General features: G+C 41.5%; 2 protein-coding genes across 9 annotated transcripts; one reads left to right on the plus strand and one right to left on the minus strand.

Annotated features, from left to right (window-relative positions):
- Positions 1 to 6,220: 6,220 nt before the first annotated feature.
- Positions 6,221 to 10,012, minus strand: LOC125742550 (myoglobin-like). Its single transcript, XM_049014656.1, has 4 exons — positions 9,943 to 10,012; positions 7,823 to 7,908; positions 7,219 to 7,438; positions 6,221 to 6,786 (listed from the first exon to the last, which is right to left on the minus strand). Exons 2-4 carry the CDS (start codon positions 7,903 to 7,905, stop codon positions 6,646 to 6,648), a joined length of 444 nt encoding a protein of 147 aa, XP_048870613.1. The 5' UTR covers positions 7,906 to 7,908; positions 9,943 to 10,012; the 3' UTR covers positions 6,221 to 6,645.
- On the plus strand, positions 8,238 to 24,611 carry serhl (serine hydrolase like). 8 transcript variants are annotated; one of them, XM_049014631.1, is made up of 15 exons: positions 8,238 to 8,300; positions 9,120 to 9,162; positions 14,593 to 14,736; positions 15,030 to 15,143; positions 15,237 to 15,278; positions 15,440 to 15,459; positions 15,719 to 15,793; positions 15,891 to 16,000; positions 16,277 to 16,356; positions 19,125 to 19,159; positions 19,293 to 19,369; positions 20,485 to 20,572; positions 21,186 to 21,301; positions 22,913 to 22,955; positions 23,900 to 24,611. In XM_049014631.1, the coding sequence occupies exons 1-14, from the start codon at positions 8,298 to 8,300 to the stop codon at positions 22,929 to 22,931; spliced, it is 966 nt and encodes a 321-aa protein (XP_048870588.1). In that variant the 5' UTR covers positions 8,238 to 8,297; the 3' UTR covers positions 22,932 to 22,955; positions 23,900 to 24,611. The 8 variants fall into 8 exon arrangements, 7 of the variants coding, with proteins under 7 accessions (XP_048870588.1, XP_048870587.1, XP_048870589.1 ...); XM_049014630.1 differs by lacking the exon at positions 9,120 to 9,162 and adding an exon at positions 13,686 to 13,756 and having other exon boundaries at positions 8,276 to 8,300; XM_049014632.1 differs by lacking the exon at positions 8,238 to 8,300 and adding an exon at positions 8,349 to 8,850.
- The last annotated feature ends 29 nt before the right edge of the window (positions 24,612 to 24,640 follow it).

A 24,640-nucleotide genomic window follows, 5' to 3' on the forward strand; every position in this document is an offset into this window, starting at 1 on the left:
GCAGGCACTACAGAGAGAGGGAGTTAGAGACAAGGCGGGAATGTGTAGAAGAGGTCAGGACTTTCCAAGAAACCCTTCAGATCAGTGCATTCAATTAGCCAGTAAATCCAGTCTGACTTTTTTAACCAGTGCGAGGGGAGCTTTCTGCGTTTTGTTTACTGCAGCGCCGCAAGTGTTTGTAAGCATTTTCCGCCATTACTCATTTCCAGCGGTAGTGCCAAAAAAGTAGTTTAAAGTAAGGAGGTTGCTGGCAGGGAGGAGATTTAGACAAGTTGACCAGTGGCTGACCTGCTTGTGGGAGGGGCCAGGCGGGCCTTAAGAATGGAGGGCAAGCAAGGTGACGGCCAGAATAGACCCCACACTGTGCGACAGATGGACAATTCCGGATGTTCCAGAGGCAGAGCTCTGGAATGGTGCCTTACCACTAATGCTACAAAGCAGATGAGGTCACCAAATACTTCCCCTCTACTTTGTCCAACTGTCATAGCTGTTCCATGGTGGAACCAGTCAGAATATATCACCTGCACGGGTTGCTATCTTCCTGACGATGTAAGAGTTGATTACGTTCTTTGGAAGAGTTTGTTTTTCAGTTAAGATGCTTATGTCAGTAGGGTATAATCAGACAATCAGATGATACCAGAATAAGGTGATGGGACAATATGATGGAAAGTGAGATGAAGAGTATTGAGTGTCAGAACCACATCAGCTTTGAAGTGATATTAAGGGATCATGGGTATAAATGTGATCAAATGAAATTTATAGCTAGATCCTGATGAAGGGCAGCAGACGTTCAGTGTTATCTGCTCTTATGTTTCATTATGGCAGTTTTATGTTGTGATCATACATGAAAAATGTATGAGTATAAAGAACCATGAATTAGGTAATGATTTCAGTAGTATAGACTCTGCAACAACGTCTCACCTAAATGTGCAAATGATGAGACAAGAACGAGGCAGTTCTCTAAAAGTACCTCTCAAAAGTTCTTGCAGACACCGAGATTCTCTACATTCTCTACAGTTACTCACGTAACATTTACTAAAAACACACTCAGTATTCTTCGCTAACAAATACATTTAAAGTATGTTCGCAATTTGAGTATCTTTTTCAGGAAGAAAAGGTCGTATCTTTCATAAATCAAAGTAAGCTCTGCAAGATATAACAGCTGAGAAAATCCGAAGGCATCCTTTCTGCGAGGGAGATTAAACACTGCTCTGTTTCATGGGATGAAACAGTCAACTAGTGCGTTTAAAGTTAAAGGAGAGCCCAGAATTCCACTCTGCCTTCATCACACAACCAGGTAACAGGATGTCAGACAAGGAAACTTGTTTTATTCGACTTATGTTTTCATTTATAGCTGTTCACTAGATTTTTCAAAGTTTATCAAGAATAAGAAATCTGCAGTTTATGAAATAAATGGAAACATGGTATCCCTAACCCTAACCCTGAGGTGTGCATAAACCTTTGCCTGGTAGTGCAGTCTGCACCAACCTCTCACCTAAATGCAAATGATGACAAAAAAGTAAAAAAAAAAAAAATTCATAAATACTTCTTAATGATGGTTATTATGCATAAATCAGAAAAGAAATTCCCATCATCTTTCCGTGTCACATAAAACCCCAGTTTTCTTTAGTAATACAGAAATAAAACAAACTGGAAAGATCTGTTATTCACTTTATTTCCCAAATACAAGACTCCATCATTACAAATATTTTCAGTTCAATTCAGAACAGCATCTGCCTTATGTTCCTACAAAAGCCTCTTTATAAGAGCTGCCTTCTCTGTAAGCCATGTCACCTGGACTCTTGCATGTGTTTGGTGACAAGCGTTCCTTTGGTCCTGCATCTCATACCCCCCACTTAGGCTGCTCAGACTTTTAGGGGGTCCTGAAGCCTTTTCCAAGCAGCGTACAGTAGACTGGGGTACACCCTGGATGGGATACAAGCCCAACATACATAGGGCGGAGGAGGGAATGAACTCCTATCCTTGCAGGTGTTGAGCAACTGTTAGGTAACAGTTCGAGCTGATGTGCCAAATATGAATTTGAGAAAAGAAAAGGCGTGATCATGAGGGTTGGTTGCAGTGCGCTCTCACGTTCGACTCTCTGGTGTCTTGTGGGAGTCCCAGCCTCATGACAGCGGTGTCTGTGCGGATAGAGAAATACTGCAGCTGGATGCAAATGGCGCAGTGGGTGGCGTGCTGGACAAGTACACAAAAACTCATTTCTGTGCCTGCATCCAGTGCTGTGCGTTGTGATGTTGTGCATTCGATAAATAAACTTTATTTTGATTTGATTCGATCTTCACACAAGTATGCAAAAACATTGTGCAATGCACTGGCTTCCTTACCCATCTGTCCTGCCTCAGTTGTGTAACACAACTATGCAACGGCATAATACTCAAAATGAAATAAATATATCTATAAATAAATAAGTAAATAAAGAAATATTTCAACAATTAAATGCATCCTTTTATTTTTATATAATTCAATAAAAAAGTATTATATTTCATAATGACGTTTGTCTTCTGCGTATAATCTTTAAAATGTATTTCGTAATAACTTTGTGGTTTTCATTAGGCAGACATTATTATAAAATATTATTTTCCATAATACAAATGTGACTAAATAATTCAGACTATGGAGTTCAGCTTTTCACACTGATGTATTTCTAAATGACAGGTTTTCTGAACTACTCCGCTTTCCCCCCACAGTCCAAAAACATTCTGAGGTTAATTGGAGTTAGCAAATTGCTCACAGGCGTGCGTGTGTGAGTGAATGGTGTGTGATTGTGTCCAGCGATGGGCTGGCCCCCCATCCTGGGTTGTTCCCTGCCTCGTGCCCATTGCTTCCGGGATAGGCTCCGGACACCCCATCACCCAGTAGGACAAGCGGTTTAGTAAATGGATGGGTGGATGGACATCATACTACCATACTACCATGCCATACTACCATACCATACTACCATACTACCTCATACTGCAATTTTTGCACATTAAGCTATTACACTTCAAAGTATTTATTTTCTGTTTTTCCTGTTATATTGATATATTGGTTAGACAGCAACGTAAGAATTTCATCGCACAGAGAAATGCTCTTTCTACCGTACATATGACAATAAACGTTTTGACTCTTGAGTCTTGAATTATTTTTTTGATGTTGTAGGGGAAAAAATGCCTTGCTGTTCACGAGGCAGTTTACTACACAGTGACCCATTTTGCACTGACATGCCTTCTGACATAGATCATATATCGAATTCCGTGGATATATAAGCAAAACATATCATATTGGGTTTAGTCAGTAGCACATCATCAGCTCATGACTGCAATACATGGAAGGTCAAAAGGCTCAGTAATATTGTGCGCCATGTGCTCTGAAATGTGCAGAGTTGACCGCATATGCTCCAACGAAGCTTAAAACATATGCAAGTTTTAGAAACATCGCTGGCTGAAGTCTTTGAAGACGGGCATTTTTACAGTGTCTAGGGGGTTAAAATGCCGCATCGAAACACATTCTCTCTCACGGTTTATACCCCGATGCCATTCCATATATCTGATATATCTGTAATGCAACTAGTTCTGACTTCAGTCACGTTGAAAACATGTAGGGAGCACTTGATCCAGTCACAAGCTTGATCATTGATCAAGAGATTAACAGTGCACCATCACTGTGAAAGAAGCATTATGAAATGAAAAGCTGGTTCGAAAAACCGTCGTTCGGAAATACATCAGAGTGAAAAGTTGAACTTCATTGTGAAATAGAATTTGAATTATTTTATGTAGTCACATTTGCATTATGTAAAATAATATTTTTTAATAATGACTGTCTAATGAGAATCACATCATTAATGACAATACAATTTAAAGAATATATAGAAGACACATGTTATTATGAAATATATCATTTATTGAATTATTTAAAAATAAAAGGACATGTTTAATTTATTAGTGAAATATATATTTATTGATTTATTTACATAGATATACACTATCAGTCTTTGCACACCACAGGCTTTTACCATGTTTTTATTTATTTCATAAACTGCAGATGTATTTAATCTCCCTTGCAGAAAGAATGCGGCAAATTTTCTTTACTGTTATGACTTATTATTTTCATAAATGAAAGATATAACCTTTTCTTGCCAATGAAGTGAAATAGTGAACATTTACATTGTAAAGGACTGTACATTTATTTGCTAGCAAAGAATATCAAGTGTATTTTTAGTAAATGGTAAGTGAGTAACATGTAAATGTAGAAAATCTCATTGTGTACAAAAACTTTTGACTGGTTGTGTGTACTGTATTTATATATTTCATTTTGAGTACTATGGAGATCCATACATGACAAGCATCTAAACCTTTTGTACTAAATTGTTTTAAAACTCAGTAGCTCCTTCCTGCTAAGTCCATTCCTTCCTGGCCTGCCCATGCTTTCCTGCCTTGCCCTGCCTCTCCATTCCTTCCTGTCCTGTCTGTCTCGTGCTCCCAAACACCCCACGCTAGCAGTCCTTACACAAGAAAACGCTTTGTGGAGAGACACACCCTTCAAGCCTGGAGCTGCATTGTAAAAAGTCTCAGATCTCAGATGCGTCACTAGTTCCAGAACATACTGTATATCATCAGCTGTTGCGCTCTCATGTTGAAGTTACTCTGGTTCGTCTATAACCAGTCTTGCCAGTCACTCAAAACTAAAATAGTCAATCTGGACACCCATGCCACAAAAGTCCTTTATAGCAGTATGAAAAAGGACCATTACTTTTTGACTATGAAGCCAAACTGCATGTCCCATACGCATACAGTGCGAGTGTACTCCAGTGCACACTGCATGCTGCAGTGTTATAAAGTTATGATGTTGTTATCGTTCAATCGCTATTTAATGCTATTTACCGTATTTATCTTGTCTTCGTTGTCACCAAAATTTACTCTACGGTCTGCAAGAAGCGTGCAAGTAGGAATTTCATGCCACCAATGCAAACATGATCATACCAGCCCTTCTTACCTCACATTTTAATATTAATAATAATGCAAGTAAAAACATAACATTAAAGACAATACATTTAAGTCATTTACATATTCAAGTAAAATGCATGCTGTTTGTTATTATTCTTATAGTTTTTATTTGCAGTGGCGGTAACAGCAGGATTCATCATTATCACTGACATCAGCAAGCTTTTATCTAGTCTCAGTGTCTCTACCTGCATAAGACCTGTCGTTTGCGAGTTGCTGCTGTGCACCAAGTCACGTCCACAGCCTGCACAGCGGTAGGAGGAGACTCAGGTTGGGTTTCATGTGCCCCGAGCCATTGAAATGGCTGAAAGGACAGGTGATGCCTTCACCGTGCTGAGGGAGTCTACACTTTCCAAGGAGCGAAATCGTCCACTGAAGTGGCTTAGATCACTTTACAGCCAGGGCGTGGGAGTCTGCCATGGGCACCTTTTGTGCGGTTTTAGTATTTAAGAGTTTAGCATTAAATAACTGCCTGAAATCAGGAGGGGAGCGGCACTGGATATAAGCAAATTAAATGGGGGGGGGGGGGGGGGATTAAAAGTAAAAGGCCGGTATTTAAACCCCTCATGGACGAGATGGGACAAGTATCAAAAATAAAGAGCAAGGAAGGTGAGAACCAGAATAGACCTCACACAATCTGACAGATGGGGAATGCTCAGTGTACGAGGGCCAGGCCAGCAGAATCCAGGTCTAGGTTGTCTGAATGGTGATTTATACTTATGTCATGGAGCAAATGCGGCTCCTACCCACTCACTCTTCATTTTATCTGTCGCCGGTAGCTGTGCCTCGTCGTTGTATTCAAGGCTCCCGCTCAGACAATACTTCTTATATGAGACATGGGGTGCGCTGATAATACCTTAAGTGTCACTTGAACTCGAATGGCCCCCCAATGGTGTCAGGGCCTGCTTCCTACGATACAGAACTCACGTATCGCTTTTAAAATTCTGGGACAGGAGCAGACTGGGTCTGCTCAGACGAGCAGATTCACATGGGAAACCCTACCCTGTTTCTGAATCTTCTCGGAATTCCTGTTGGCCGACGGCTGTATCCGTCTGCCGACAGGCTCAAGTTCCTACGTGCGCATACTGTCAGTGCACTTCCTGTAAACAGCCTCATTGTTTACTCTGTGGTGAAATGGCTTCATGTCATGGGCCTCAGATGAGACCATCAGTAAATAACAAACGAGAGGCGCCGATGTGAAGGAGTAAAGACTGACACAGTTTTGCAAATGATGTATATAATTTCCCTTTAATTGTGATCCTCAGAACACAGAAAAAAACAAGTTGATTCTTTATGAAAACAGCAATCAAGCTTACATAGCTAAAATCAAGAGGAAAGATTGCGTTAGAATAGTGAAAGTAATAAACTGTTGTCTATATAAGGCCCCTTTAGAAATGTGAAAGCAAGTCATGTCTCCGTTCAGACCCTCTCTCTTTCCCCGCTGAGTCTTTCACCCGGAATCATAGCTACTAGTATTAAACATGTTCTTACCAGCTCTTAGTTAATAGCCTTGCAGTACAGTTACCATATAATGTGGTGCCTGAGTCATTTACCATTTATGTCTATTAGACGATTAAATGCTATTGTAAGTTGCTATTAATTTTCACAAAGTCTGCAATTCTGTTTACGGTGGGGTTTTTCCTCTTTAACCCTGGAAACCGACTTCCTTGTAGACAGCGTCTATATCCGCAATGACCACTCCCATCACGTTCCGCAGGGCTGTCTGTCCTGCCGCGTCCATCCCGGCTTTCTCAGCCATCACCTTCGCGAGGACCTCGGTGATCAGCTGAAACGGACCAGCAGAGAGAGAGGTCAGTGAGGGAAACACACAAACACACCAGCTCACTGGACATGACCTTCACTGTCAGCACAATGGAGACGATTATAATCGGAGGTGGAGAGAGTACAAATCCAGACCAAGATTTTGTTTCAACCAACCAATTGAGTATAAAGAGTCACAGACACAGAGGACTCAACTGGTTGGTAGAAACAAAATCTTGGTCTGGATTTGTACTTTGGACCTGAAATCGCCACCTCTGATTATAATCTTTGTGCCATTCTTGAGTCAAGTTCCCAATCTCTTTCTGCTGTGTAAGATGAGTATAAAGAGAATATAACTAAGCTACGAATGTCTATTGGGATAAAAGTTGTTTAGAATTGGATTTTAAATAATCCTGTGCTACTGTGAGAGAAGTACCGCTTGTGTATGATCTCCCACCTTGAAGTTGTTGAGAGCAATTTTGTGTGTCTTGGCATGGTTGGTTGCCAGTGGCTTGAGGATTGGGCCGTGATTCCCCCTGGCATTCAAAATCTCCGCCAACTTCTTCAGCACAGTCTCGCCGTGGGCCGCCACTGCTGCATTGCCGGCCAGTTCGCTTTGCGGAATCCCGACAAACTTAGGGAACAGCTTCTGTGTGTCGGGATACTCCTTGAACAGACTGGAGGGAGATTTACAATCTTATCAGCTCATTTGTTGGTTATCTCTTTGTAAATGGCAGTCATAGGCAATAAAACACCAGGCCAGGTAATATTTACTGATGAATTCCCACGTCTCCGTGAATAATAACGTTATGGGGGGGCGGGTGACGGAGGTATTAATGCCGTTTCTGGGAAGAAAAGCCTTCTTCAAGATAAAGGAATGAATGACCTCATCAGCTCCATGAAATATAATGGTGCTTAAACGGGTTTGTTCTATTTAAAACACACTTTTCAGCCAAGAACAAAAATCCCCACTTAAGATCTACATGGAAACATTCTCACTCATGACAAATTTAATGCATGGAAGACAGATTGCTGAGGACCAGTGAAACATGATGACTGACCGGGTCAGAACCTCGCCGCCAACTCCTCTGTAGTCCTTCTCGACGGCGGGCCAGTACTTCAGAATCTGGTCAAAGTCAGACATCCTCTGAAACGAAGCAAAAGAGAACCGTCAGTGTGATTAGTGTTCGCTACTGACCCTCTGTCTGCAAGCGTCAGAAAAGCGTAGACTGGAGAGGTCAAACAAAAGATGGAAAATTACTTCCTTGAGAGGGCCATTTTTAATATTAATTATAATTAATTCTAATTCAATGACACCCCCCCCCCCACCAGGAACCATAAACAATAGTGAGGCTAAGTAGGTGGTAAGCTTGCTGAGGGTGTGTCTCTCACTAAAGGTTGATTGGGTAACACACGGTAATAGACAATGTCAGAGGCGAGTCAGCAGTCAACAGGGTCATTACGAAATATGACGGATTGAAGGCATGTGGGGACAGCGCACAGCTCTTCGGACCATGCTACGTAACGCCATGTGACATGGTGAGAACATTCAAACTCCACACTCATTCAGAGCTGAGGTGGGATTAACACTAAATCACTCTTCTGCATTATTTGTAGCCATTGAAATCAATTAGAATTAAAAAAAAGCAGCTATACCTAGAATATATCAGAGCAATACCACTATATCTATCTCATAATTCCTATAATTTTTTTTAGTTATTTAGTTAGTTTGTTAGCCTGCTCAATGGTATAACAATAGCAATCTGTGACCTTGACCTGCTATATAATATTCAGATAAGTATAAAAGAGTCTTTGTGGTTATTTATATCAGCTGCAGCTCTGACAGTCTGTACAGTGACCTTTCTGCAATGCTAATTATTTCGGGCTCGTTCTTTGAATGCTGACTGCAGTCAGCTGACCTCTAATGTTTGCCCGCTCAGTCAACGCTCGGGAAACTGAGGCGCCCCAGACGAGCTGCGCTAACAGACACGTCGCCTAGCCGCGATCTGGCTTCGCCTGGTTTCCCTTCACTCAGCACTCTAACCTTCACTTCACATTATCCTTACGGCGGGAGCTTTGCATCGCGACGGTAATGTCTGTAAATGCGTGTTTAAAAAATCCTTACTCATCATTGTTTTGCAAGTATTTGTATCTTGATAAAACGATTTCTTTTCCCCCCACACCGCACCAGCGACGTTGTGGTTAAAAGAGCAACTTTGCTGGTTTAAAAAAAAAAAGGCGGTTTAAAATTGCAACAGTTTTAAATTGCAATTTGCTACTGAACTCTATTGAGACTTCTAAACCTGAGATGCCTGGGTAAATGTCCATCTGAGTATAAAACATTTCCTCTTCTTTCAGCCCCCTCTTTCTCCGGGCAGGGGAATAATGCAATCGGATCCCCGTGAGTTTTACACAGAGCTACACTTTCGCTAATGGGTTTCTTCTTTGTGTTTCTTTCAAGCTCATCGTATCCTCTGTTTCGCTGGTCATCGTCTAGATAATGATTATAACGATTAAATGATTAATTCTTGCATTCGCCTAGGATCTTACATTGCTTAATCATTCATTATAATTAAGCAAATTAAAATGATCCTAATATTCAATTAAAAGTTCTTGGAAAGAGAGCCCCTCGCCTTTAACAATTGTTAAAGGATAACCTTTGAGAATCTTCGCCTGTTTGAATGTGTTTTTGGATGCATATTTAAGCCAGATACTGTCTATCGTTTAAATCAATGCAATCCCAGAAACCTTCCTAAGTGGTAACTCAGTGGCTAACCGTTACATCTCCATAATTGGGGGTTCAAATCCCTATCCCCCCGTTCTGTGTGTGAATCTTGCCTGTTATTGCTGTGCACAGTTGTGCGAGTATCCTCCTGCAATTCAAAGGCATGCATTTAAGCAAATTAGTGCCCTGTGATAAACTGGCATCTCATTCAGGGTGTGTCCCTACCTACCTTGTACCCTATGATGCCCAGAGGAGGCTCCAGGCCAACCCTGCAACGCTGCACTGAGTAAGTGGTTAGAAAACTTTTCTGTAGCATTTAAAAAGCGTGCAGCCGAATGCATGTCCTCGTTTGCTGAAATAGCTTGAACCAAACCACGAAAAATGCATTCACCAGTCAGCACCACAATAAGTCATGCACTTACTCAAAAAATCTACAATGAATCAATGGAAACATACCGTGCAAGATAATCAGGTGAAGTCCCGGGTTAAGTTGTTTGTGAATTGTTTAATGTCTCAGTGCAATGTTCCAACTCCCAAACCTTACCTTTTATACCCCTCAACTTGACTCATGAATTACGGCCCAACCATCAATCCCTCTCTCTCCCCCCCCTTTTCCTGTCTTAAGAATTAACTCCACCTCTTTTCCTCTCTCCCTGATACTATTACAGCATTGTTCCACACTTTTTTTATATATGCCATATACATTTTGTTCATCTTATTTTTTATTAGTTTTTTTTATTTAAACTAACAGGACTAGTTGCATTCAACTTAAGTGCGTCGACTCTTCCAAGCTGTACGTTTTGCTTGGAATAGGTTCGTGGTGTAAACATTTTGCCTTCGACTAAATAATTCATCACTGTACTTGCCTCATGTTCTTGGTCACAAGCTAACCAACACAGTGCAAAATGGTGAACTTTCCGTGTCTGACTGCTGACACATTCGACAAATGGCAAGTCGCGGCTCGTATGTGGCCAATGTCATTGGGGTGTGATTAGAGGTTATCGGTCCAAGGCGAGCCAGACTGCTAGCGTGACCAGGAGGGATTGTTGCCAAAGCATACAAATGAAAAAAAATTACAAAAATGGTCATAGATAGAGGGAAGATTGTGATGTCCTCGTTTGAGGAGAATGAGGGGGCAGCTTTCAATGGAAGCCTCTTCAGGTTTCCACAAGAGAGGTGAAACTCTATAAAAGGAATTTACCTCTCTATCTGGATCATTCCCTGGCCTCTCCTTTTGGCCTCACTCTCTTCTGTCTGTTGTTCACTTCGCCTCACTCTCTCACTTTGCCCAACTGCTGCACGAGTTTGCATGGCTTCAGCAGCTGCTTATTTTGTTCCAGTCTTGCTAACGCATTCGCTCACAGATAAGTTTAGTTCAAATACAATTTCCCTCTCGCCTTAGGTTCCAAATGAAAGCTCCAAATGTTAAATAAAATATATTGGTGTCGGCAGAGCCAAGGCAGTCGGTGCTCATAATGCTTTTAATTAATCCACATCTTTGGCAAAGCCATCAAACAAAGTGGATTATCCGGCTTCAGGGGATAAGCATGTATCTGAACAAGAAAGATCAAAGTGTAATTTAAAAAAGTAAAGAAAAACACTTTTCTGCTCGTTTTTTTTACAGGAACACTGCAAAACGTTTTTAGTGCAACGGAAAAGTGTATGGTGCATAGTTTATTTTTTGAAGTAACTTAATTTATTCATTTATCTTTATTAATTTATTAAGTGGTATAGAATTCCTCTCTCACTGACTGTGCTCTTTTGAAACGGACACCAAGTTCCTACACTGGGCATTGTGTTCATTGAGGGGACAAGAATGTCATCACTAAAACGCATGACGGGCCAGTCTCATTTCCCTCAAAAAATTATACTTTTTCATCCAATACCACTCGCAGCAAATAATTTATCTGCAAAGTAAATCATTGCCATTAACGGTTAAACATTGAAGGTGGCTTTTTGCATCACATGACTGGTCATGGACTGTATATATCTTAGGGACCCTTCATCCCAGGGGAGGCTAAACAAAAATATCAGACGCAAAGCCTTTCCACCACGACAATGTAAGGAAGGGAAGGGTGTGGGGAGATGATAGGGATAAACAGATAGGAAGATAACAGCAGTCCAACGGCATCTAGACAGAGGATCTCAGACAGTCTTTCAGCCTATGCAAAGGGAAAAGGCCACCGACCAAAGATAGCCTTTGGCACTACCCAGAAAAACAGACTCTCGGCAATCTCGTTAATCACAACTTTGTTGATGGGAACTTAATGATACAGCCGAGGTATGCCACTTCGAGTTGGTATCTAAGTGTATATACAATTATTCCAGAGAGCCCCATCGCAAATACTCAAAATGTGCGTGGATTTAGCAGTTTCACTGAAATCATTTACATGGGAAATACCTTAGCACTATTTCTGTAAAGTATATATGCTGGGACATTTATGAACGATTAAAAAGCCCCCGTGCCTGGAGGACCCCTCATACTCTCAGTCAGTCACGTACAGAGGCGCGCACCCAGTCCATTCCAAATGTAATTGAGAATGGAATTATTTTTTTTAATACAGTGCGCTTCCCCCTGGTGGCCATTATGGTGAAACACATCTGAGGCGCATGCAGAAATTCTAGGCAATGCTCTGACGTCCCCTGCTGGCCTCATCCAGAAATTACAGATGATAGCAAATGCTACCTGTTTGATTTGGAAGGCATACGTGTGATTTCAAACCGTGACCTGATATTAGAGCCTTCAAGTTGAACATGTGTCAGTAGAGAAGGATCGGCTTCATCATGGTTAGTGTAGTTCAGTATAAAGATACTCAGAGATGCAAGGTCAAATACGACATCTGTAAATGAAATTTCATTCGTAATTTGTAATGCCTCCATTTTCAATGTAACTGTTTTCTTGGCAAATGTAAGGCAGGTAGGTGTGTAATCTAATATCAAAGCAGTAATATTTTAATATTAGATGTATATACTTAAAATTATATGGTGGAATATAGCTCAGCAGGTTAGGACTGTCAAATGAAGGTCACTGCTTTAGATCTGCTACCTTGGGCCCTTAACCCCAGCTGCTCCAGAAATACTATCTGACCTTGTTCTCTAATCCTCACTTGTACATTGTTTTGGACAAAAGCATCTGTAATATAAATTTTATGTAAATAAAGACCAAGGACTCACAAATCAGGGCCTTGATTTAAACATGCAGTACGAATAACTAATGGAGTTTAGCTTTGACTTGGTAGCTTGTTCACGTTATTTGTTTGAACTCTACCTATGGAAAACGTTGTCATCTCTGTGCCTTCATTTAGGCACTGCTACCTTGTTCGTTAAAATATTCATATTGAAATAGTCATGCAGTCTTATTATTCTTGTTCCCTTGAAGGTCGTTTAAAAAATGAAAGTTATTTAAAAAATGCAGAGGTGATTGTAGGGACTCAGGGGGGCCCCTAACGCCCTCTCCCCGGGTATGGTAAAATGTATTATATTTTACTGTGAAATGTAAATTTAATAATATCAACAAGGAGAATTTAATAAGCACAAAACCTTTATTTTCACTGTGAAAAAAGAACGCACAAAGCAGATTTGTCGATGCAATGTCCTTTGTAATCGGCCTTCCTCGGGGGCCCCGTCATACCTCGGGGCCCGAGGCCATTGCCTGCTCTGCCTATCCTGTCGCTGCAACTCTAAAAACACCGATTAATACTATTCATGGGACAGGGTTTGTCTATTATTATAAACTTGGTTGTTGTTTTTTTTCTTTAGCAAAAGTTGTTTCATTTTTGCCTGGGATTGGTTTTCCCGTGTGTCAATCAACCCGTTTTACTTCAGCGGGGCTCTGATTGGTCGGGTTGCTGTCACGAGGGATATTTACCGGAAGAAAGATCAGGTAAAGTCTCGAAGGTTGTATCTTGGGGAAATCGGGCGATTGCATAGAATAATAGGGTTTAAAGAAGTTAATCTGAAAGCGGAATGCGCTGTTTTCCCTGATGACACGTAAGCCTTTTGAGCGACCTAAAGAGCGCCATTGTTTATTTCAGTCTCTGTCGTTCCCGGTTTGTTACAGAAGTTTGACATTAAAACACGTTCAATCGGCTTTTCCAGTACCGCAGGAATCGCGGTGGATGTCGTTGACCGTACATGCTTATTAGACTAGGTTCAGTATTAACGCGTAGTGTGCCTCTCTCTCACTTCACTTTTCCCAGGCTGCAAAGGATGATTGCGAGCCTAAGAAGTGTTCGACACTTTTCTACAACAGCGATTATGAAGCAAGTTGGTGAGGAGATGTCATACACATGCTCGGTCCGATAAGAGTGGCAGAATGACTGTCATAGCAGCGCGTCTACCATATCTTCGACTACCACCAGCCACATTTAGAAATACTTTTCTTTTACCATTTTATACCATTAGTTATAAGAAATAGGTAACGCGAAAGAATTGACGTAATGAAGTTTCCTTCTGTTATATTATCATTATTATTGTTGTCGGTGATGATGATATGGCGTACCTCTGTATGCGTGGAGTTTTCACGTTTTCCCCGTGTTTGCCAGTGTTTCCTCCCATGGTGCAAACATACCACTTTGCAGTTAGGCGATCCCTGTGATGGACTGGTGTCCTTACCATGGCCCTGTACTGTATTAGTAGTTATAGAAGATTCAATACAACTTATTTTTATATAGCGCCTTTCACAACAGTTGCCCCAAGGCACTTTATATGGGTGTTTTGTGGTACATCACAGCATCATTAAGACAACGGTGGGTTCTTACTGCTACTATTAATAGGGCTCCAAGCACATAGTGCTGCAACCCTATAATAATAATAATAATATAACCAAAATGATTTTAGGACAACAAATGGTTAATGTTGTGGTATTCCACCTACGCAGATAAATGCATCTCCCTGTGTACAAGTTTCCACAGGTTGAAGTCAATGAGAAAACAGTCATCTTGACAATAGTTAAATTTACCTACCAAACTGAGTGCATTTCCCCCCTTATTCCCTTCCTGGACCCCTTTGTTTATTAATGAAATGAGATCAGGACCTTTTCATGAAAAACATCCAGCTATTCACATCCATCAGTGTTATTTTTCCCTCTTTTTCTTAATGTAACAGTTTCAGAGCTACATGTGTCGGTGCCATGGGGAGAAATAAGGGGCCAAGCTTGGGGTCCTGATCATGGCCGTCCAGTACTGTGCCTGCATGGCTGGGCAGACAATGCTGGGTCATTCAACACCCTAATTCCATTTCTACCAAGAGGTTCAACTAATTATTATTATTATTTATTATGATTTGTATTAGTGGTGGTAGTAATAGAAAGGACAGTTTATAACAAAAAATGATTTCTGTGCGACTACTACTATAATTACATAACATGAAATTTACCAGAGAACATAGTTTTAATGATAGAAACTTTAAAAAAAAAAAACCGTCAGGCTGCTTTTGCTCTAGTTGTGATGCCAAGGTTGTGATGGGGGGGGGGGGGGGACTGTGGGCGCAGTACTATGTCCGCTTTATGCCATGCGCCTGTGCTGCTCCCTCTTCCCCATCAGACTGGAAGTGTGTGGCCGTGGATTTGGTCGGCCATGGACTGTCCAGCCACAGGCCGGCAGGAGTCTTCTACACCTTCCCCGCGTACGTGTACGACGTGCGGCAGGTCGTCGAAGGTACGAGTCACCCCCCCCCCAACCCTTTGGTATGATGTGGAATCGGTGCTGCTTATTTAGGGGTAACTTCTGTGGATCCCAATGTCATTTCAGCTCTGCAGTGGAAACGCTTCTCCATAATTGGACACAGCATGGGTAAGTGTTTACAGTGTGTTAATGTAAACCAGAATGCCCCCCCCCCAGCTGTTTCTCCTCACCCTTGTCTTTTTTTGTCTTTGAATGTTGGTTCCATGGCTTCTGTTGCCCTCTCTCCATCTTTGGAGCATCTCAATTAATCATTTCCTTTTATTTTACAGGAGGCAACATTGCTGGTTTGGTGAGACTTTCCTTTGGTCGCTCTCTGCCATCTGTCATGGTTGATTATACCTTTTGATATTCCACTTATTGAATCAAGGCAACAAGTAGCATGTCTGAATATTTCCTGTGTGCTGGGTTTATAATTATTAACGGTTACAGCCCTTAGTCATGCTGGGGCCACTTGGCCAGCATGGAAGCTACTGGGAGGTCCGTTGTGTGCAAAATTAACCCCAGCTGCTTGCTCTGAGCTTGACGGGATTGAATGTGTTTAATTGCAGTTCAGCGCGTTATATCCCGAGATGGTGGAATCTGTCGTGTTCCTGGACTCGTTCGGCTTCCTCCCTACTGAGATGGTATGGCTGTGGTGACCCTTATTGTGGGAATCATGGGTATTGACATCTTTCCTGAATCTCCAATGTTATATCTCAGATGTTCTCTCTCTCTCTCTAGAAAGAGATGGCAGGACTCGCAAGAAAAGGGATCGAGGAGATGATTGAGTTTGAAAAAAAGAAAGATGAGAAGAGAGAACGGCTTTACACTTATGAGAAAGCAGTAGAAAGGTTATTTCTGACCTTCTAATTGGGTGACGTAAGCTAGGCGCGTTGGCGGTCTCTCGGCACAGAGCTGAGCTTCACTTGAATAAATCCACCCTGAGAGTTTCCTCTGTAAAGTATGTTTGAAATTCTCAAGACTTTTATCATCAGTGTCCCATTAAGTCATTAAATTTCAGCCCGTAGTCTAGTTCTGTTTTAGTAGTGTTGCCTTCTCACTCTTTGCTGCTTTACATCTCAATGGTAAAATGATGCCGACTAAAACTTATACTGTCTCTATCTCAGGTTGATGACAGCCAATCCGTCTTTGTCTGAGAAATCTGTTCACGTCCTTTTGGAGAGAGGCAGCGCGCAAGTTGACGGAGGTCAGCCCCAATCCTTCTTCTCTTCTCTCCCTTAATACATTGACTTGTTTCCTTTAATGGCTTTCAGCAACGCTCAAATGAGTCTAAAACCGGTGCTTAGGGATGCTGTTACATCTGAATTGCTTCTGCTTTTCCTGCCCTTCAAGGGGGACGTGGGGCATCTCAAAGGTTTATGGCTGAAAACAGGACTTCCATATACAACGAATGATGTCATTACATAAGGTGCAAGACATAGCTTGTATTGTTTAAATTGAACTGAGTTGTATTGTCTCCTGTGATGGACTAGCATCCAGTGTGCGGCATCTCTGTCCTTGTGCCTTTTGCTCCCCGCAATAGGCTGCAGTCTCGCCATGATTTTGTATTGGATGTGGTGATAGAGGATAGATTTGCATTGCTTTCCAAAGTTGGTTAAGCGGTGACGATGGTATAAGGACAACGTGATAACAATTTGGATAAGCGATAAATGAAGATGGATTTGTATTTCTTTATAAAGTTAGATAAGCGGTAATGATAGTATAATTACGACAATATAAGAACGATATAATGATGATATAATAACGTTTTGGATAAGTGGTAATGATAGTATAATTATGGCAATATAAGAACGATATGATGACGATATAATAACGTTTTGGATAAGCGGTAATGGATTTGCATTGCTTTACAAAGTTGACTGTAGAGTAGAGGGTTTCTCTGCTGTACTTGATTTGGCCAGTCTGGGAGCTTAAATTTAATCCACTTTAAATATATATTTAATGTAGAAAAACACAAGCATTTGTAAAATATGCATTTTTTAATTTCCCTCCCTGGCCCCATTCACAAGTCAGTGCATCATGGGATAAGGGATAGACGACGCCAACCTTGGTATCAAAAACAAACAAACCGTGACTGAAGGGTCCAGTGTGACAGAAGATCATCCAGGGCGTACAAACAGTACAGGTGTAATGCTGGAAAGTGGAGTACTGACTGTCACTGGTGGCCAGTGTATTAAATAAATAATCCTTTCTGTCCTGTCGGCTCTTCTTTTAGACATGAGGAGGCCTGAAAGTATTGAATGGCATTTATGAAATGGATCACTGCTTCCACCTGCTGGCTAATTAATAAAACAATTCAAAATATTGCATTGCACACTGGCTGACTTGTAAATGAAGTCAAATGGCAGTAAAATGAACAGAAACTAAAAATATGGACTCCGTTGAAGGGAAAGGAGACAATTCTTTATGAACAGTAAGGACATTTCAGCTGAATTAGCTAAAAAGGTAAAAAGGGGTTTGACCAATTCAGAGAAATAAGGAAACCGTTGGTTGCACTGGTTTTGCCGGTTTAGAGACACATTTTATATTCCTGTAGCGCCCTCTATTGACTGATCGGCATCAAATCTGTAAGGCCCTTCCCCAGTAACTGTCCTACAGTACATATGTTTGATGCTCATTGGCCAAAGTACGCATGAGATATGGCTGTTTGATAGCAGTGGGCGTGGCACAGGTACGGTCTGGATTTGCCTGGTGGCCGCACCTTACTGAAAGGTTAAGATTTTTTTAATAATCATTTTCAAGGACACTCTGATTTGAATGGTCCCAGAATTACATAGGGTGGGTGAGAATCCTAGAATGAGTTTGAAAAAATTGTTTTCAAATAGGCAATAATTGAGGTAACCCAAGTTCTATAGGTTGTTTGATTTGGCATACCATCTGGAATACTCCTCGCAACAAATCTCAACTATAAGCTGGACGTTTCAAGAGAAATAGGCAGAAATGCTAAATTTGTCACTGTAGCACCCCCTTTTGGCAGACTTGGACCAGGATGGACTGAGGGTCTGTAGAGTAATGGATCCTCCAGTTTTGGTTCAGATTGGTTATTGTTAAGCCTGTCAAATGGATGCTTGATTTTGATTGGCTGGTGGTGGCCAGCATTTATGACTTCTGACTTTTGTAGTATGTCTCTGACCTCAGCCTTGGGCCTAGTACAAATCTCCAAAATTTCACTTGGATTGGCCAAGGAGGTCAGGAGATATTGGCAGCAGGTAGTTGTAGCATCCCATATTGATGAAATGCAGCCAACCTTTCACTGTGTCCCCAAAACAGTGCTGGGAGATAGGATTTCAAATTTGGTTAACATAGGTCAAGGCATACCCGAGTTATAGCTGTCTGACCAAAATAGGCCGGATTAAGGTAGAGTTTGAATGTGGCTAATAGCCATGTGGTAGACAAGTGTCAGTCTTTTTAAATATTATTACATTGCTCAGGTCAGGGGTCTGAATGGTCAGATGAAGTTGGACTGGTAGGCAAGAGTAGGTTTTTCAAGTCATGCAAATTAGCCAAAAATCTTCCAGGCGGAAGTTAATAGTTTCACTGGCAGATTTGTAAGGAATGGCTGCCTGTATCTGCAGAAAAACAGAATTTGACTCTAGGACTAACTGGTCAGGAGATATCGGCCGAAACGCACGGTCACTGTCTGACTTGGGTCGGATGGTCTGAGTAGTGGGTAGGAATTTACATCTTCCTACCAAGTCTGGTCAGTCTAGGTCTTACGGTTTAGGCTGCCCATTTTGTTTTAGGGGAGAAAAATAATAACAAATCCTACCAAATGTAATAGTGACCTAGACGCTATAGACCCCAATAAAGCAAATAAAGGAAGGACAGTACACAATTTCAATGAATAAGTTTAGCTAAGTTGGATCATTGAGCTCATGAGGTCTTAGGCTGGCAGTCAAACCTACTAATGGTCACCATGGTACGGCATTAAATACCCCCTCTCTTTCCCTATAGGTGTGGTTTTCAACAGAGATTTTAGAATCAACTTGGTGAGTGTTGGCTGTATTTCCTCCCCTGAATGCTGGAGTCTGCAGGTTATAGTCCAATATTCACTCCATCATGTCTAATACAAGTTATGTTGATGTCATTCTCTGTCTTTCTCTCACTTTTCCTCTCCGTCAGACGAACATTGTGCGCCTCAGCTTAGAGCAGAGCCTGGAGCTGCAATCCAGAATACAGGCTAAAGTTCTTGTTGTCCTGTAAGTCCTTCTTCCTGCTGTGGCAGGGCGGGGGGTGGGGGGCGCACTGTTTCCCTGTGTAATCTGGGAAATGGAGTTTCTGGGCATCACATGGGCTATAAGCGCCATTGATACAGAGTTGTGTATTTTCTGTTTATATAAATCATTGGAATATAGAAAATTTGTCAGTTTTGTTTCACGTATTCGACGAGAAAGTGCTTCTCCCATTACTTGAATGGTTTTCAACTGCTGTAAGACGTGCATCAGAGGAGCAGTAAAGTTTGTTTTTTGAGCGTATAAATAATGGAGTTGGATGTTGGGAGCCAGACGGTTGTTTTACCGTGATTTGTAACCTATGTAAGAGTCTTCCGTCAATCATTTTTTAGGAGTGCTTAATTGTATTAGATTTCTAAGCATAAAGAACGAAATTCCAGTGTAAGATGGACCATGAATAAGGGCTGTTTCCTGTCTCCATTCTCTAGGTGATGGATTTGCAGCCTTTGGAGGTTTTTTGTGAATAATTGCGTTAAGTAATGGGTCACAAATGTGCCGTCAATCATTCGTTTGAAAGCTGTTTTGTGCAGTAAAAATAGTTGTTCCTGTAATTGCTCTTTAATGATTACTTTAATGATCGAGCAATGAAATTCCGTGATTTTGTCTCAGCGCACGTTGACCAGATTCATGATTTTGTCACTTGTGCCACTCAAGAGTTATTTATAACAGCTGCTGTCTCCAGTGATGTGGCTTCTGTTAATGTTTTTCCGACCTCGACTGATTAGTGTGAACTGGGAAAAATATTTCTTTGTGATTTAGGCATGGTTCCACATCACTTCATGTTACAGTCATTAATGAAACCGCATTATTACAGTAAGGAAAACATCAGTTAGTCTAGGTGTTTATTAGCATAAGTATTTATGAGCTTGTTATTTCTATATGTACTTTGATGTTACACATTCAGTTTTGTAGATGTAGAAGTTCTCACTGTTATTAGTGTTGTCAGAAAGTAAAAACAAAGGTTTCAACTGGCAGGGGAAAATAGACTGGAATTCACCATTTTCTTAGGTCTTATGCTTAGGAATTAGCTAGTTTTTCCACATTTTGGGAATGAAGAGATTTTTAAAGCACCTTCTCTCCAGGGCAGAGGATGGACTTATGAAAATACCGTCTAATCCAGAGCAGAAGAGGTACTTCTCTACCCTGCTGGATGGCTTTAAAGGCCTCGGGGTAAGTGTCCACACCGACATGCACAGCTAGGGGAACACGACACACACACACACAAAGACACATGTCCATTCATTTCTGTGGGCATAACCCTAATCCCAAGAATGACACGTTTAACCCCTACCCAGCCTTAACCTTAACCACAAGTGACCAAACAAAATATAAGATTTTTGGCATTTTAGTTTTTTGATCGCAGTCACAGAGTTTTATAAAGTTGAATTTTGCCTTCTGGGGCCTGAAAAAATGGGTCCCTGCAATGTCAAATAACAGGTTTCTATTACATTGGGGGGGACATTTGGTCATAACAATGGAGTACATACATCACACACACACACACACACACACACACACACTTGGACAAGCACAACTGCACACAAAAAGGCAAGAACAGACAAGGGACACAACCAAAGTATTGCCTACTGACAGTGACACAGGCCTACTGACACAGGCCTATTGACAAAGGCACATGCAACATAGCGACAGCCCAGCTAAGACAGATCACAGTCAGTTAGGGGACTGATAGCTAGTTTGTAAATAGATCATCTTCACTCTTCCTTTCTCTCCTCCCGTGAGCGTATCAGCCACCCGGAATAAACGACATACCTCTCCTCTGCAGGGCCGCGTGTTGACGGTGCCAGGGAACCATCATGTTCATCTGAATGACCCCGAAACCGTGGCCTCCATCATCACCGATTTCCTGGAGGGCGGAGCCTCAGACTTGGCTGCTAAACTGTAAGAGTCAGGACCTCAGTCGCTGGCACAGACATCATTCTACTTCAGATGCACAAAGGTCCATTAACACACTGGTTCATCACTGGGGATCTTCCCCACCGACCCACACCTAACTTCAAGGACTGGATCCACAAAACCATGTCAGAATTAACAGCAAAAAAATCTGGAACTCTGGGATTGTCGTTGTGTTTTTATAAAGACGCATTAATTTTGAAGGGGCTTTTCTAAAATGATTGTCTAGCTGGGGTGGGGGGGGCGAGTGAAACTGCACACGCATGCATACACACTTAGTGAATCACTGTGCTGCTGCCGCAGACTAAAATGTTTTAACATTAACTGACATATTTCAGGTATCGGTGCATTTATGTGGTACCAATTTTGGGAGTTGCGAAAATTACTATTGTGAAAATTTTAATGTTTAACATCTTGAGTCAAGGCGAAGATGAAATCTGTTTTAAGATGTTATATTAATATATATAGAGACAGTATTTATTGATCATGTGTGGCATTGTACCTCTCCGTTGTGCCTCTCAGCGTGTCAGGCTGCCGATGTTGTGGCAAAGGAAATAAAATCCCACCAAACTCACAAACGTTTGCGGGTGACTCTTTGCTCCCTCCCATTAAGATTTTGGCTGATCCTGAGCTGGTCGATTTGGCACAGACCTGGTCGAGTGCTTCTGGTAACCATGGATACACATGTGGCAAGTGCACAGGTTTTCCTTGTGCCTTTTACCAGCATCCCCCCCCCCCCCAACAAACCGAACATCTGCAGTGGGCAGGGTAGGTGTGAGCTTTCCCACCTCGGCTTGGCACAGCAGTACCTCCCCCATGTGATCTGGGATTACTCGCGTGTCCGTTACAGTGTGAACTCCCCCCTTTGAGGGCTGGACAATTCGCCGTCATTTAACTTTGCTTACTGGAGCGATGAACTCCTTCATCTGCGGAAATTATCAATTGAACTGGAAGCGAATCACACTGGGCACCTGACCCTATTTCTTTGCGAGGGCTTTTGACAGAAGCGGTTATATAAATTTTTCTCTCCCCTCTGGGCTCAACATCACCAGGCTGGTCTCCATGGCAACATCTCACCCACCCCTCCCCACTCCCCCCCCCCTACTTCCAAATATGACGTCATAAGGCAGAGCAAGCCAAAACGGCTGCAGACTGTCACACGTCAGGGAAATCTCCCTTTGAGTAGTAGTTCTGTAATCTTACGTTGAGGAATCAACGTTGCACTTTGAGTCGCTCACCTCCGATACCTTTCGGTTACGATAAGAACGAGGAGGCGAGGCAGCCGAGATCCCCGGTAAGTGAGCGTGTGTGTGCGTACTTGTGCAAACCTCTCATTCACAGTGTTATTGGCATGTCTGTGTCGCTGTGGACTGAATGAAGCGCACATCTTTGGGGGTCGCTGAAAACCATCCCCATTACCCCTAACGAGTCTGCCCAAAGCGTTAATCATTAGCATCAGTGTTAGGATGCTGTTCCCTCTATAGGGACCAATGTTTATGTGAATCAGCACTGAATCTGTCCAAAGTAATGTATTCTCTTACTGATGCAGATGAGCTAATTTGAAATGTTAATGTAAGCATTTCTGTTTTGCACCTCTAGGACTTCTCCGCAAATCTAGAGCAGCTCTACTCCATTCCAGCAGGTAACGAAACGTGTCCTTAGATGGTTTTCATTCAGATGCCTTTTAACATTTAATGCCCTCTGTGGATCCTCTGAGTTGAATTAGCGCGCTACTTGGCTAGACATGTAGAGTATGTCTGTTTGTTTAGGTGACGATATGCAGGTCACTCTTGGAATGATCTTGTTACTGTCTGTCCTGGAGGACTGTCAACCTCCTCCTCGTTAATTATTGGTTTTCTGTTTTAAGATTTTTTGTCATTAAATTCCTTTGTTCGGAGCAGAATCACCAGCAAGTGGTTGAGAGCATGATTATATGGGACAGTCAAAGAAGTCATCAATCCTCCTGATTCATCATGTCATTCATCACATGCGTTTACAGTGTAGCTACCAAACATTTACAGCCTGGTGCATGTATGGGTCAAACGGTGTTTTTACATAGCAAAATTGTGTAATGAAAATAGGAATCTTCATTGCTGCGGCAGTGAATTTAGGTGATGGTTTGCATTTTTAGATCATTATTATATTATTATCTGTAATTTTTCTAGTTTTTATGGCTGCATTGATAATGTACAGTCTCTGTGGCAATAATAGTACAGGGATAACTGTGATTTAACAGTTAATTATAATGACTCAAACAGAATTGTATGTTATTTAGAACAGAGGCAGGTAGAGGTGATTTAATAGGATATGTAGTGTAAAAATAGGGGACTCTGTGACCCCCTGAATGTGGAAGCACTTAATCCTCACTCTATTTAGATTAAAACATTTCTCTCTGGATACTGATAATGTTCTAGCTTGCTGAGGTTGAAGCCTTTATTGTCTCCCCGGTACAGTATGAATTCCCCCATTTTGTCTCACTTTGAATTCTTCCATTCCATGTTCGGCACTTAACTGTCCGTTCCAATTATCTTCCAGCTACTCCCCGGAAACATGCCTTGGCTGTTCCCCTCTACCTGCTTGTGTCAGTCCTAGTTCTGGCGGGGTTTGGAGCTTGCCTGTACTTCCTCGAACCAGGACTGCAGGACGCACACAAGTGGAATGCCCAGGCACCGCATAGACGCCCCCTGGTGGCCAATGATGAAAACTACAGCAAAGATGATGATAGTGTTCTGATATAATAGTAAAGGAAAATTTCACACACTGTATTACAATAAATATACTTGATGTTTAATAAAAATTTAAGGAAGAATCCCATAGTGGTATTTTTCCTATAGTTTTCCAATAGATTCATATAACACCAACTAAGGTAGAAGGGGGATTTAAAACATCATCCTAAAATAATATGTAGGAGTGCTCTTATTAAAAACAAGAGCACTTGTGCCAATCATGTTATGCAAAAGTGAAATTTGTGATAAATATGTGTTTATATATTTTTCAATAGACTAGAAAAACTGTAATTTATGTTATTTCAACAACTGCATAGGGTTAGCAATGCTAACACAGTTTGTCTCCTCTGTAACAAAGCTTTCTAGATGAGTAATGCAACACACAGCCATGTACATTGGAAGTTAATGCTGTGTTCTTCCAAAATTTTACTTTTGACTTTGTATTAAAAGATACTGCGAGATTTATGTATTTCAAAGTGGAAAAAGTGTCCTGGATCACAATGTTGTACTAAAGCTGAAGACACGATGCAGATATATGAATAAAATTCCAAATTATTTTATCACCAACACAAGTATGCCTGTTTTAAGCATAATGTTGCTT

This window comes from Brienomyrus brachyistius, chromosome 5, assembly GCF_023856365.1.
Source record: "Brienomyrus brachyistius isolate T26 chromosome 5, BBRACH_0.4, whole genome shotgun sequence".
Classification (NCBI taxonomy): domain Eukaryota; kingdom Metazoa; phylum Chordata; class Actinopteri; order Osteoglossiformes; family Mormyridae; genus Brienomyrus; species Brienomyrus brachyistius.